The sequence below is a fragment of the Liolophura sinensis genome, chromosome 7 (assembly GCF_032854445.1).
Source record: "Liolophura sinensis isolate JHLJ2023 chromosome 7, CUHK_Ljap_v2, whole genome shotgun sequence".
Classification (NCBI taxonomy): domain Eukaryota; kingdom Metazoa; phylum Mollusca; class Polyplacophora; order Chitonida; family Chitonidae; genus Liolophura; species Liolophura sinensis.
In genome coordinates, this window is record NC_088301.1 from 26,286,246 (window position 1) to 26,300,927 (window position 14,682).

Genomic DNA, 14,682 nt, shown 5'->3' on the forward strand with positions numbered 1-14,682 from the left:
AAACATTCTCACGTACAGCTAGAGACAAAGCCAGCTTGAGCTGGACTTGAACTCACACCGAGCGCATTGGATGGAGGCTCCCGGGCTATTGCGCCGTGCTGATGTGCTAACCCCCTGGGCCATGGAAGCCCCCTCTTAAGATGGTAAATTTGAATGAAATTATTTATGACACCTCTCTAAAACAATATACATGTATAACAACATTATCTTTATTTATCGAAGGTAACTTAGTCAGTTAACAATGAAGTTGTTCTTCATGGCCCTGGCTCTTGAAACACTATAAAGAAATGTTCATAAAAGTGAAATTCCATTATTCTCCAAGAATCAAGAATAAACATCTGAATTTCCATTGTCTACAGGGGAATGTCATGTTTTCTTCAAATTCTTTTGTTATCTTTATTTTACATTCAGCATAAAGGGGATAGTGCATGCAACTACTGGTTAACCCATATCAGTATAATAGCTCGGACTGGGCAGCTTACTTGCCTTCGGTAAGTCATCTCAGTGAAGCAGCACGAGATAAAAGAGCGGTGGAAATCCGTCCTGAAACAAGGAGGTACACTACATGCATTCTAAGGATTCCTTCATCGTCATATGACTGAAAAATTGTTAAGTACGATGTTAAACCCCAAGCACTCACTCACTCACTCTTTTATACACAGAACAACAAAGATGGTGGTTGCACTCGAAAGCAGAGCAGAACAGAGGTGCCCAGTGCAACCGTTAAAACTGAACAACTTTCTAGTATGGTTGTGGAGAAAAAGACACCAGTCGATACATCAGATGTTCCAGGTTTTTGCAATGAAACAGACTCATTGTCAGATGGCGACTCAACAGATGAGTCCGAGAAGGGCACTTCTCCACCCAGTCCCTCGCCCAGTGACCGCCTCAAGCAGCTTGACTCAGTCACATTGTTCTCTAGACTGAGCCAGGTGGATCCTCCCACAGCCAGGAGAATACACCCTAACAACCGGCGGAAAATCATCAGGTAAGGAGACTTAAAGTGAAGACATTAAGGGATTTAGCACCTGGTACGGATTCCACAAGGCTGTTTCTGACTTCCGTCAAAATTTGAAATACGATCTTAAAGGTTATTTTTCAGCTTTAGAAAGCAAAAGTTTATCCAGCTCATTAGTTTGATCTTAAGACAAAGTTGCCCAGATTTCAACTTTCAGAACTCAAAACTGAGCATTGTGAAGAGGTTTTAAATTTTGACTCAGAAATGGCTATTAGGAGACTGCTTCAGAGAATTGGGCACTTTGATGTATTAAGCAAGGAGTTATAAATTAGAACATAGAAGCATAGGATTGAACCCATGGCTCATGTGACATAGCAAGCGTCTTGATCACTAGGTCACAGTTTCATTACAGGTAAATATAATTATTCATATACAGGTATAAAACTATATGTTTTTGATTATGACATAAAACAACAATCAGATAAATAAAATAGATGATTGCATGAACGGTCATGGTTGAATTTTTCAAAATTATGCATTTTTTGGCAGATTTGGTCATGAAATACCCCAAATTTTTATATATTTTTATCTCGATATAGATGTAGTTTCCCCGTGAAACATGTTGATTGGTGAGCAGGTTGTTTGCAGGGCACTTGAGGTGTATGAGCAACATGGTATGGCCGCCAGTCAACTCTATCAAGATCAGCATGGCACAGAAATGGAGCAGGCCATCAGTGGGCCCCTGCGCTACCACAATGTCTGTGTCCTCTGGATACAGTGTCAGCCAGAAGGTAAGAACCCTCATGGTCAACAGAGAGACAGGAACCCTCTTGGTCAGCAAGGATGTCTCGTACCTTACTGTCAAAGAAGAAGCTAAGAACCCTCAATGTCATTAAGGAAATTAGAACCCTCCCTGTGGTCAAAGGCATCCTCTCTGTCAAGAAGAACTCAAATCCTCACGTATTGTTCATTTGAGGAAGAGGCAAGAACCCGTAATTGGTGTTAATATTGACGTCCTATTTGGTCGCAAGAAGCCCTTTTGTTCAAGAATGTAAGAAACGTTGGTGCCAACATCAAGGTGTAAACCTGTAATGTTGAAAACAAAGTAAGAACTCTTGGTGTCAGTAAGATGGTGTGAATCATTAGAATCAATAGGTAGACAAGAACCGTCTTTGTCAACTGGAAGGCTAAAAACACACCAGTGTCATTGAAGAGAAGGGTACCCTCTTTGGGATCCAACAGGTCTGAGCTCTCCAAGTTAAACCAAGTGAGGACTGTCTTCGAGAGTAAGAAGAAGTAAACCTTCAGTGTTATCAAAGAGACAACAACAACAACAATAACTAAGCCGTTTTCTGCTCTATCCATCTGAGTAGGACACACCATCAGAATTTGTCTGTAAATAAGCATTGTGAGTTGACACTTTTGAACACTGAATACCACTGTCCTTTGTGCAGTTGTGGAACATCATGATTTATTTATTTATTTGATTGGTGTTTTACGCCGTACTCAAGAATATTTAACTTGTACGACGGCGGCCAGCATTATGGTGGGTGGAAACCGGGCACAGCCCGGGGGAAACCCATGACCATCTGTAGGTTGTTGGCAGACCTTCCCACTTATGGCCAGAGAGGAAACCAGCGGCAACATCATGATAGTGCATTTCCTAAATCAATGTGGTGTCATCCTTGGTGAGTTGATGATGTCACACCCAACCTTACAAGACTGGTCATCAAAAATCTGAATCAGTTTGACTGTAGCTTCACCGCTGTCTGCAAGATATTTTAGGATCATGTGAAAAATAGATAGGATAGATGGATCGTATTACATGCTCATTTCAGGATGTGGGCTACCACACTTGCCGCATCAGAGCAGTTGTGGGTAAATTTGCACCCAGTCGTGGACAGTGGCTTTTGAAGTTTGTGGCATCAGATGTTTTCAGTATCTAGCAAAACTGCAACACTTTCTACTTGATAATTTCAGTTTCTCCATTGTTCTTGCCACAAGTTACTGCAAATTGGAATACAATTTCCAATGCAGAGTTTCAAAGAAACAGATATTTACTGTGGTAGGTATACCACTGCTAGGTTAAATCATAGGCTGGGTTAAAATTAGCAGCATGACATTTCAGTGGAAAAAAATGGTGGCTGCGTGAAGTGCGAATGTGGCTTGGTGTTTTGTATGTTGCATACTTTGGAAAAACAGATTCTGCATTTTTGTTGTTCTCAGTGTTGAACAAACGCTTGGATGACCGTGTCGATGACATGATGTCTCGTGGGCTAATTAAAGAGCTTGAAGAATTCCACCATTCCTACAACAAGGACAGACTAACCAATCACAGGTGAGAATGCTAAAGCGAGGTTGTAATCTTTCATCAGAAAAACCACCAATCAGAGGGAAGCTTAAACACTCTGCTTTTGGCGGCTGTGAAATTTTTGCCTTGCTATCGGCATGAAGTCAGCTGTTCCTGAATTCCTGAAAGATATACGAAATTGGTTTCCATTGGAATATGCAGCATGCAGCTACTATATGGGCTTAGGATGAAAAAACGTCATAGAGTGCAATTTTTAAGATTACCTTAAAGGGCAAAGACCATTCTAAAATGAAGTATGTATAGACCAGACGATAGACCTCTAAAAACCTTCCGCTGAAGTAATTGGATTTATTTTGGGGGGGAATTTTTCTAACCGAGTAAAACTATGTTAAGACATCAGATTCTATGGTGGTCTATTTTGACCAAGAAGGTATGAATTTTGAGACTTCCATACTTTTTGCCTGAAAGGATTCATTTCAAGTTCAAATCAGGGAATGCATTCATAGATCTATATGTATATGCATTTTGAATGATGCAGTGTAGTAGTCTAATGTGAGTTAAGTGGCAAAAACCTCATGTTTCATCACTGGTCTCATTGCGGTGAGAAAAGGCTACAATAGAATGAAATATTCAAATGCATTTTCTCTCACCAATGCGGTCGCTGTGAGTTCAAGTCCAGCTCATGCTGGCTCCCTCTCCGGCCGTACGTGGGAAGATCTGCCACCAACCTGCAGATGGTCGTGGGTTTCCCCCGGGCTCTGCCTGGTTTCCACCCACCATAATGCTGGCCGCCGTCGTATAAGTGAAATATTTTTGACCACGGCGTAAAACACCAATCAAATAAATAAATAAATCAGATAGATTTTACAAGGTTAGACAAATTTTAAAACTTCATTTTAGTGTTTTCTTTGCCTTTAAGAACATAGCTGTCAGCAGTTCATAATATTAGTTTTGTGCTTTTAACATGGTGGGCATGATAAGCACACAAGGATATGAACAAAGCAAGATGGAAAAAAAGATGAGGTTAAATGTGTAATTTTTACGTGTATTTTGATTCCCATTTCTGTCAGAAAAAAATTGAGTAGAAATGACACGTAGTCACATTATTCATCATTTTAGTCCGAGAAATATGTCAAACACGAACATGATAGATACAACGAACCTGGTGTAATTAATTCAAGTAATTATCTTACATGGTTAATTGATGCAGTGCAGGTCAAAATCTTCCCAGGCATGCTGTTCATGGAACTCTCATTGTAGATGTCAAATTTGTACGTGCTAGTTTGCAGTGTTTGAGATGTAGAGAAGATAGTCAGGTTGCATGACAGTTTTCCACATTAAATTTGATAATAATACAGGAATTTGATACATATGTAATATCATTTATCAAATAATAAATAATAATAAGGTAAGGGGGATCAGAGTAACTCAGTGATCCAGAACTTGACATCAGTCGTGATGGTTTGAATCTTAATTTGTGCTAATAAGGAGCATATTGCATGAGAAGCTTTGTACCCAGTTTAATATTTTTGCACTAAAATAAGCTTGAAAAAGAAAGAAATATTTTTAGAAGCAAATAAATGTCATAAAAGTATGTGGGAACTCACATTTTCCCAGAAGTATATCATCCTGCCTTTCAAATAAATCTTAAAACAGACTTTTTTTAAAGATAAATTTAACTCTAAGAATCCAGCAGAGTGGGTGTCTTTGTCATGGTCGAAATTTTAATTAAAACACAATATTTTACATTTACAGGGTGATAAAAGTGTGGAAGAAAAAGTGTTGTGTCATAACGATTGTCAGTGGTTTGATCATTCTGATAAACAAGAAACAAGAGCTTCCCATTGTGGTAAATGAAAGAGAGCGAAATGAGCACGGGTTTTTGTGTTCTTCTCTTGTCTCACGCTGATATAAATAGAACAGTGTATAGAGAGATACATCATGATCGCATTTTTGAGGAGTACAATATTCTTATAACACGGTGATATAAATAGAACAGTGTATAGAGAGATACATCATGATCGCATTTTTGAGGAGTAGAATATTCTTATAAGACACTGATATAAATAGAACAGTGTATAGAGAGATACATCATGATCGCATTTTTGAGGAGTAGAATATTCTTGTAACACGCTGATATAAATAGAACAGTGTATAGAGAGATACATCATGATCGCATTTTTGAGGAGTAGAATATTCTTATAAGACACTGATATAAATAGAACAGTGTATAGAGAGATACATCACGATCACATTTTTGAGGAGTAGAATATTCTTATAACACGGTGATATAAATAGAACAGTGTATAGAGAGATACATCATGATCGCATTTTTGAGGAGTAGAATATTCTTATAACACGCTGATATAAATAGAACAGTGTATAGAGAGATACATCACGATCACATTTTTGAGGAGTAGAATATTCTTATAACACGGTGATATAAATAGAACAGTGTATAGAGAGATACATCATGATTGCATTTTTGAGGAGTAGAATATTCTTATAACACGGTGATATAAATAGAACAGTGTATAGAGAGATACATCACGATCGTATTATTGAGGAGTACAATATTCTTATAACACGCTGATATAAATAGAACAGTGTATAGAGAGATACATCATGATTGCATTTTTGAGGAGTAGAATATTCTTGTAACACGCTGATATAAATAGAACAGTGTATAGAGAGATACATCATGATCGCATTTTTGAGGAGTAGAATATTCTTATAACACGGTGATATAAATAGAACAGTGTATAGAGAGATACATCATGATCGCATTTTTGAGGAGTAGAATATTCTTGTAACACGCTGATATAAATAGAACAGTGTATAGAGAGATACATCATGATCGCATTTTTGAGGAGTAGAATATTCTTATAACACGCTGATATAAATAGAACAGTGCATAGAGAGATACATCATGATCGCATTTTTGAGGAGTAGAATATTCTTGTAACACGCTGATATAAATAGAACAGTGTATAGAGAGATAAATCACGATCACATTTTTGAGGAGTAGAATATTCTTGCATACTTGCATTTCAGCTGATCAGCTGATTTCAGATGAATGATTTCAAAGGAATGAAATGGTCCTGGGTTTCCCCCTGGGCTCTGCCCCGTTTCCTCCCACCATAATGCTGGCAGCAGTTGTATAAGTCAAATATTCTTGAGTACAACGTAAAACACCCATCAAACAAACAAAGGAATGAAATCAATTTTCAGGATTTGCCAAGTATCTAATCTTATATTGAAATGGCTCAAAACTAATCGTTTTGCAATGGGGGGTCAGCTATTAGAAGAAATGGCAGCTAATTTTAATAGAAAAGATTCTCTGCATTTTACATATCATGCAGTTATCCCTTCCTAGTACAGTTCAAATAGACATTTCTTCTATCCAACTTCCCTGGGGCTCTGCCCTGTTTCCTCCCACTATAATGCTGTCTACTGTCGTCTAAAGTGAAATATTCTTGAGTACGGCTTAAAACACCAATCCAAACAATAAATAAATGCTGCTATCTAACCTTACATTTTCATCATTAAATGTCCACTAATCTATCCTGATACAAATAAAAAGTATATCCTCCAGTCTGTCCAAGTTAAAATGTCATCTTAACTCTTCTCACTGTTAAGCAGACATACAGAAATTAATTTTGGATCATTCAACAAATGGAGAAAAGTCCATTGCTCAGCTTGAAAGTGTTTAAAGCAAAAGAGTAAAACAATTTACTCAGCTCTCACAGTACTAGCAGTAACTGGTACAGGTCATTGCTCTTATGACCTGCGACATACTAAATGCCCCTGAAGCATTTTAATTCAGGTTTGTTTGTGCCTTAATGGGAACTTTGCTGATGATAGATGCAGCATTTTGGGTCGTTGTCCTACTTCACTGTTCAGTGCACACGTCCATGCGTTTGGTGGTGGTGTTGTTGTTGTGTGATGCATCAGAGTGGCCAGAAACTCATAATGGTCATGATTAAAGTTCTAATTCCTGAATTGTCATGAAAAAGTCATGAATTTTGAAAACTTTAAAAACATAAAAAAAGTCCCTGTGAGTATTCTGACGCATTTAAAGATGGATGGAAGGTTAAAGCACATTTACCTCCCTGGAATACAGTCTAGCCGTAGTAGCACTTTACAGTCTAGCCTTACCACATCGGTATGTTGTAACCTGTTGGTATAATAAAGCAAAATCGCGCTGAAGTGCTTGGAGCACTCCATCAAAGTTTTGTCTTGAATGTTCCTGCATGTATTCTTAGTAAAGCGCTCACATTGTTTGGTTGTCAGCCTACCTTGTTAGAAAGAAAACTGAAGATAAACATTAAAACTTATGTTTCTACACGTTTTGGCCAGAATTTGTCATGAAAAGTCATTAATTTTGGCCTGATTTGGTCATGAAAAGTCATTAATTTTGGCATGATTTGGTCATGAAAAGTCATTAATTTGGTCTGATTTGGACATGAAAAGTCATTAATTTTGGCCTGATTTGGGCTTGAAAAGTCATGAATTTTTCGTTTTCAAGTATCTGTGCCAACCCTGGTATCTACTGCTGGACTATTAGCTGTCTAGAACAAGTGAACAACAACTAATCAAATTTTATTAAAACTAAAATCTGTGAATTGAACAAAAATATGATTTTTATGCTTTACGAATAAAATGCTATGTTTTCGTACAAATCACTGTCATTTACAGATTAATAACCCGCAGAAAGCATCATTTTGAGTTGTATTTTATAAAATTTCTGCATTCAAGCTCACAATGTCAAATTTTGGTATCAAAACTTGTTGCTTTACAACATACAAGGTATCATTGCTTTACAACATACAAGGTATCATTGCTTTACAACATCATTGCTTTACAACAAGGTATCATTGCTTTACAACAAGGTATCATTGCTTTACAACAAGGTATCATTGCTTTACAACATACAAGGCATCATTGCTTTACAACATCATTGCTTTACAACAAGGTATCATTGCTTTACAACATCGTTGCTTTACAACAAGGTATCATTGCTTTACAACAAGGTATCATTGCTTTACAACAAGGTATCATTGCTTTACAACAAGGTTTCATTCAAGCCCTAAATGTTCCCAGTGGATACATTTTCTGCCCCTATAATTCCACCCTTTGGTCAATTAATAGCCACTGTGAAATGGACAAATGTCTTATACTAGTGTAAGTGTAGATAGATATTAGCAAACGTCACTCTGTGGGTGAATATTGTTTTTCTTCAAAGATGTATTAACTACATGTAGTGTATTTTATCCTTTTGTAATTTTAATAGCACATTTTTTCTTGGTATGTTAATGTTCCTTTTTTTTTTTTTTTTCTTTCTTGAATTTACTCAATTTTTAAGTGCACGTGTACTTATAAAGCCACTCGCATATTTTGTGCTTTTTGATCATGGGTGAAAAGATAATATTGGCACTTGGGGAAAGAACTGTAACAAATATTTGAAACAACATATACTCATAGTTTATGTTAAATCTTTGTAGGTCATTCCTTGCCGGGTGGGTAGGGGGGGGGGAGGTGATCTTTAAACATGTTTTACGTGGAAGAAAAATAGATGTTCTTTGTACGAAATGATTCTCAAAAATATGCAGCCTTATTAGATTTCTTCCTCCATGCATTCCTAACTGTTTGAAAGTCATTTCATTATTTGATCACTTTACTTATTCTACTTGGAATAGAAGTACATTATTGAAAAGGATAATGTACATGTTTGTACAGTCTTGGGGTTGATCAGGCCGCTTAAAGTCGAGATGTCAAAAACTAGCTTTTTGGGTTTTATCATTGTGGTCAGTCAGGTCAGTGAATTTTGGTTTGATTTGGTCATGTAACCCTGATATTTGCTGTTAGCTATTTAAAACAAAGAAACAATGGATATCCCAAACTGTTGGTTGCCCAAACTAATCAAGCTGTATTAAAACCAACAAGTAAGTTAAATAAGAAAAAAATGATCGTTTACAAATACAAAATTAAGGTTGTACTCAAATTTCTGTCATTGACAGACTTAAAAGCTCTAAGAAAGCATCGTTTTGAGTTGCATTCTATAAAATTTCTTGAAAGATACATATTAAGTTAGACATCTAATACTTTAACTCTTTTTTGAAATTTGAATATCACTTGGTTTCTTGGTACGTTATTTTTGTCTTTAAATTTTTCCAACAATTTATGCATACAATTGAGCTTGTGCACATATTTTGTACTCTTTGAACCACAAACGTATTAAGCACTTAGAGCTGTTGAAGAAAATGTAACATGGTGAGACAACATCTACACATACTATGTGTTAAGTAGGTCATTTCTTGTTCGGGGGGGGGGGGGGGGGAGTTTGACCATGAAACATGTTTTACATGGAAGAAAAGTAGATGTTCTTTGTACACAATGATGCTGAAAAATATGCGGCCTTATCAGATTTTTTCCTCCACCTGCTGTTGATTTATAACCGTTTATAGCATTATCTTGCTATACAGGCTAAGATCTCCATTAGTTTTTGATTTGGCAGTCCTTATAACCTTGAAGTATGAAAACTCAGGAAAAATGTCCCAGACCATTTATTTTAGACTTTTTTTAGACCAGTCTGCCCCGGTAATGTAAGTGACATATTAAATTTGACACATTGGTGTGTAGATCTTTGACTGATTTCCTCAGTTAACACGTTCCCTGCAGGACACCTAACACCCAAGTCCTAATGGCCACTCTTTCCCTGTTCCCATGGGACCACACAAGGAAATTTGATAACAAATCACAGATAAAGCTGCATAATAAGTATCATGTTTACAAGTGGCCCACAGACCAAGAGCTTTGATATCAAACCAGGAATCTGGTCTGCTATATCTAAAGCATGGCTGGAATCTTTGTCAACCAGATGCTATCAAAATGATTTACTTTTGTCACTTTATGCCGTCAGTTTCTAGGAAATTGCACTGCCAGATCCATAGATTGGTTTTCCTGCAGCCGCATACGTTAGTGTCCTTTCTTCTGCCTATTTAATGAGATGAGATGACATTTCTGGAATACGTCTTTAAAAATATGACTTGAACACCTGAGCGCGGCTGAGTGCTGGAACTTGACAGAGGGCAGGAGGTTTATTGGAGTAATATTACTAGAGCTACTCTGGCCGTTATTAATTGCCATATATGTGCATGCAGCTTATTGTCTCCCTGCCAACATCGTTAGTGTATCGGATATACATATAGTATCCTTTCAGTTCTTCTGTGCATTCGGTCCCCATTCAGTTTTATGGTAAGTTCCAGTTTTACTCCAGTCAGTTTTATTGTAAGTTCCAGTTTTACTCCAGTCAATTTTATTGTAAGTTCCAGTTTTACTCTAATCAGCTTTATGGTAAGTTCCAGTTTTACTCCAATCAGTTTTATTTTAAGTTCCAGTTTTACTCCAATCAGTTTTATGGTAAGTTACAGTTTTACTCCAGTCTACTGCCCCAGTCAGAGTCGAACTTTGTATTCACAGCATACAATAGGCAAGGAGGAGATTTTGGTAATTTAAGCAGATTTGGCGTACATCAATTACCTAAACATTAGTGTAGGTGGCTGGTTCACATTTTTGCTTCAATCTACTTGTTTTGTGAAGCCCTGAAATTGGCCCAACCTGGGACTATTATTCCTAGGCCCAACCAACCAATGTTTTGTCCCCAAAATCAAATTAAGAATTGCATAAATTGCACAGAAAATCACTCTTTTATATGCAAAAAGATTGAGGAATTAGGGTGTGCATATAGCCATACTGACACCTTATCACTGTAACAGTATCACTGTAACAATATCGCTGTTACAATCTACATGATCAATCAATAACCTTTCTGCTTCTGCTTTCAAAATTAGTGTAATTTGTCGATCGTCAAAATAGTTTCCCTTTTCAAAGAAATATCTGAGACATGGCGATTAGCATGAATTGTTATCCTTTCAAGATTAACATTTCTAAGTAATCTGTTAATCTAGCTGGAAACCTCCAACATGTATGTGTACCTTCAGATATCTGATCATGAACACCTGTTGTACATTTCTCTGATGTCTCCCCTCCCCCTCACACTCGCAGATGGTACCATCTGAGCGATACTGCATGTTCGATCTATTTCCCATTATTATTCCCTGCAGAGTTTTTTTTTTACTTTTCTGTTTCACTCTGGTGTTATTTATAGATTAGTGATTTACAACAGATGATAGTTTTCCTGTGAAGTCTACGCGTGTTTCTGCTTAAGATCAATATTACAGTCTGAACGTACCTGGTGTAGTACTAGGGCTGCTTTCATGGCAAACATTGGTTGAATAAACCAGGTGCACTAACCTTTGCACAGGTGATTTTTTTTTCTTTCTTTTTTTTAACCATTAAATTGAATTTTGTTTTTAACCCATATAATGAAAGTAAGGAATAAAAAGCTCTGTCTGTCTGTCTGTCTGTCTGTCTGTCCGCCCATATGTCAGGTTTCGGATTTTGTGCAATAGTGGCTTCAAACATTGCCTGATAGCCCCTTCCAAACTGTCAATCAAGTTGATAGGTTTCATGCAAGTATGTACTGAGTATGTGAGACACTTGTGGATTGAGCACATCGTTTGGTCTATTAAAATTTAAATAACATTTGACATTATCCCCTGAGTATACTTGACAATATATGTATGATGTACTGTATTGGTTAGTGGCTAGCGCACATAAGGACCCAGGAGCCTCTCACTAAATGCGGTCGCTGTGAGTTCAAGTCTAGTTCATGCTGGCTTCATCTCCGCCCGTACGTGGGAAGGTCTTCCAGCAACCTGCGAATGGTCGTGGGTTTCCCCCAGGTTGTACCCGGTTTCCTCCCACCATAATGCTGGCTGCCAACGTGTAAGTGAAATATCCTTGAGTACGGCGTAAACACCAATCAAATATATCGAAACAAATGTCTCCAGACATTTTCATGCATAAAAAAAGCAGATATGCTGAAATCATTTTGAAAGCAGTCAAAGGTTAATCTTGTGGATGTGACATACAAATTGATTCATTCTTCGTCAGATTTGCTGAGTAAGCATGTAAGCCTATAACCTGTATATAATCAGCAGTGCAACAGTTACCTCTTTATTACCAGAATTAAAAAAAGTTAAGGCTCAGTTCTGTGCTAAAGTACATGCAACAAAGGTTGAATGGACCAAAGAGGGGTCTGAATTTATAACAAACAGCGTAAGTGGGAAGGTCTGGCAGAAACCTGCGGATGGTTGTGGGTTTCCCCCGGGCTGCCCGGTTTCCACTCACCATAATGCTGACTGCCGTCGTATAAGTGAAATATTCTTGAGTACGGCGTAAAACACCGATCAAATAAATAAATAAATATAACAAACAGCTGGTTTTCATTGATAAGAGCCTCTCATTATCTAACTAGGATTGGCATGGATGTTGTGTTTGTGACACTAAGTGCAGATAGCCTTGAGGGACTTTCGTGTAGTATATCATTTGACATTACTTATGCGAAGAAGAATTCTTCTCATGCACTTTTAAGTGTATTAATCAAACGTCTGTCAAAAGAAGGTCAGAATTTTTCTTTGTATCAATGATATCTATATATGTAACATGATAAAAGGCTATGTTCAGTTTCTGTTACATATGTTACAACACATGAACCATTGTTACATAACAGTCTTTACTATTTTTGTTCATTTGAAGAAGTGATAGTAATGTTTAATTAGGAATTATTTTTTGTACAGTTCTATTTTTATTTTATTATTTTCAGTGTGTAATTTTTTCTAATTATGTATTTTAAGAAATTTCATTTGATAAGGTTTTTGGTTTAGTTAATTTTGTTTGATATACATGGGGTGTATTTTAAGAAATTTCATCAGATATGTTTGTGTTATTTTAAGTTTGTTATATAGGGGTATATCTTTATTAACCCAATGTTACATGGAAGGGGAGTTCATTGTGAGACATAGTGAGTGTGGGAGGTTTGTGATGGGGGTGGGTCGATCGAGCGTGGTGTTTTGCTATATTTGGCTCGCCTTGGTTTTTGTTTGATGTCATGATTGAGTTGAATTCGAACACACTAGTAGAGAACTCTGGGGGCAAGGCTGTTTATAAGTTTTGTGTGGTTCACAGACTTACAGTCATTCAGTAATCAGTTCTGATTGAACTCGCAGACACCCAGGTTAAGATTTTGGGCCAAACTATTAAATCCGTGGCCAATTGTCATGGTGAGCCGTTGATTTTCCCTTACACAAGCCCCGTTTTGACTTTCAAGTACATTCATTAAAACTGTTCAGTGACAGCTGTCAGTTGCCTCCTGCGCATTCATGTTGTCACAGATGTGTCGTAGTTTAGTCCAGTTCAAACTTGAACTTCTACATCATTAGCATATTTGATTTACAACACCTACGTAAACTTGAATTTATGGCGTTCTGCCTATCACCATTTACTAGCTTTGTATGTAAATATTTTTCGAAGTTTTAGCATATTAGCATATTCAGCTGTATTGTATACTACGCATGTTCTCAAGGTTTGAAATTAACAAATGATAAGCTGGGCCGAGGTCGATGGAATATTGGTCAGGACAGTAGTTTTAATAAAAAATTCCTGCTGTGACATGCCAGTGATTTATTAACTTTGAAATCTGTTGCATGGGGTCATACCCACATTTATTATAAGCAGCCATCTAAGACATACCTTTTCCTTGATGTTACACATTTTATAAACAAAAATTAATCTCTGTAGAGTGTAATCATGATTTTCTTTATTTAATTGAAAGACCAGCAAATACCAAGGAAGACGCAGTAGGCCTTGAAGGACACTAGTCTTACTAGCCAGTGAAATTTATGTGGGTTATTTGGGCTTCTGTAATACTACATCTGGGCTTAAATTTGAAACAATAGTTGAATTTTGTTTGATTTAAGAAAAAAAAAAAGAACACATCTGTTTTCACCAGTGCAATATACATGTATGTGTTTACAAGAGTTAAAGTAACAAAAAAAAAACAAAAAATTATAGTTGATTGGTTCTGGTGTGAGTTTACACATATACAACTCGGACAGACATGCCGATGAAAAGAGGGCTAAGAAAGAGCTGAGAAGTAATTAAAATCTTCCACCGTAGCCGAAGACATTGTCCCATTGAGGTAACATCTGTATTTTTTTTATTGTCCAGAATGCATTTCTGTCGCGGTCTATTTGAGGCTAGCATGAACAATGGCTTTACTTTGCTGATGTCACAGTTTTCCCAACCACCAAATTATGGAGGGTAACATGTGTTCCTAATAGGGCTGAACAAGCCCAGAAAGGACCCAGGTAGTGAAGTGGTAATACCTGGCTGGTCATTATGGCTTTTAAATTAACTCCCCAGTCTCTTCCCTCCCCCATCACCAGCCTTTTCCCTCCCCCCCACCACCAGCCTGTTCCCTGCTCCACCACCAGCCTCTTCTTTTTAT

The 14,682-nt window shown here is 37.2% G+C and overlaps 1 protein-coding gene across 2 annotated transcripts in view; it reads left to right on the top strand.

The window, feature by feature from the left end:
* The first annotated feature begins 673 nt into the window (after nt 1-673).
* The window catches only part of LOC135471466 (tRNA dimethylallyltransferase-like), a 22,992-nt gene continuing 8,983 nt past the window's right edge, over nt 674-14,682 (top strand). Inside the window, exons 1-3 of one of the 2 annotated variants that reach the window (XM_064750712.1) lie at nt 674-988; nt 1,607-1,749; nt 3,185-3,296. In XM_064750712.1, the coding sequence (XP_064606782.1) occupies nt 747-988; nt 1,607-1,749; nt 3,185-3,296 (497 nt within the window). In that variant the 5' untranslated portion in view covers nt 674-746. Of the gene's footprint in view, nt 989-1,595; nt 1,750-3,184; nt 3,297-14,682 lie in introns of both variants that reach the window. The other variant, XM_064750714.1, reaches the window with a different exon arrangement.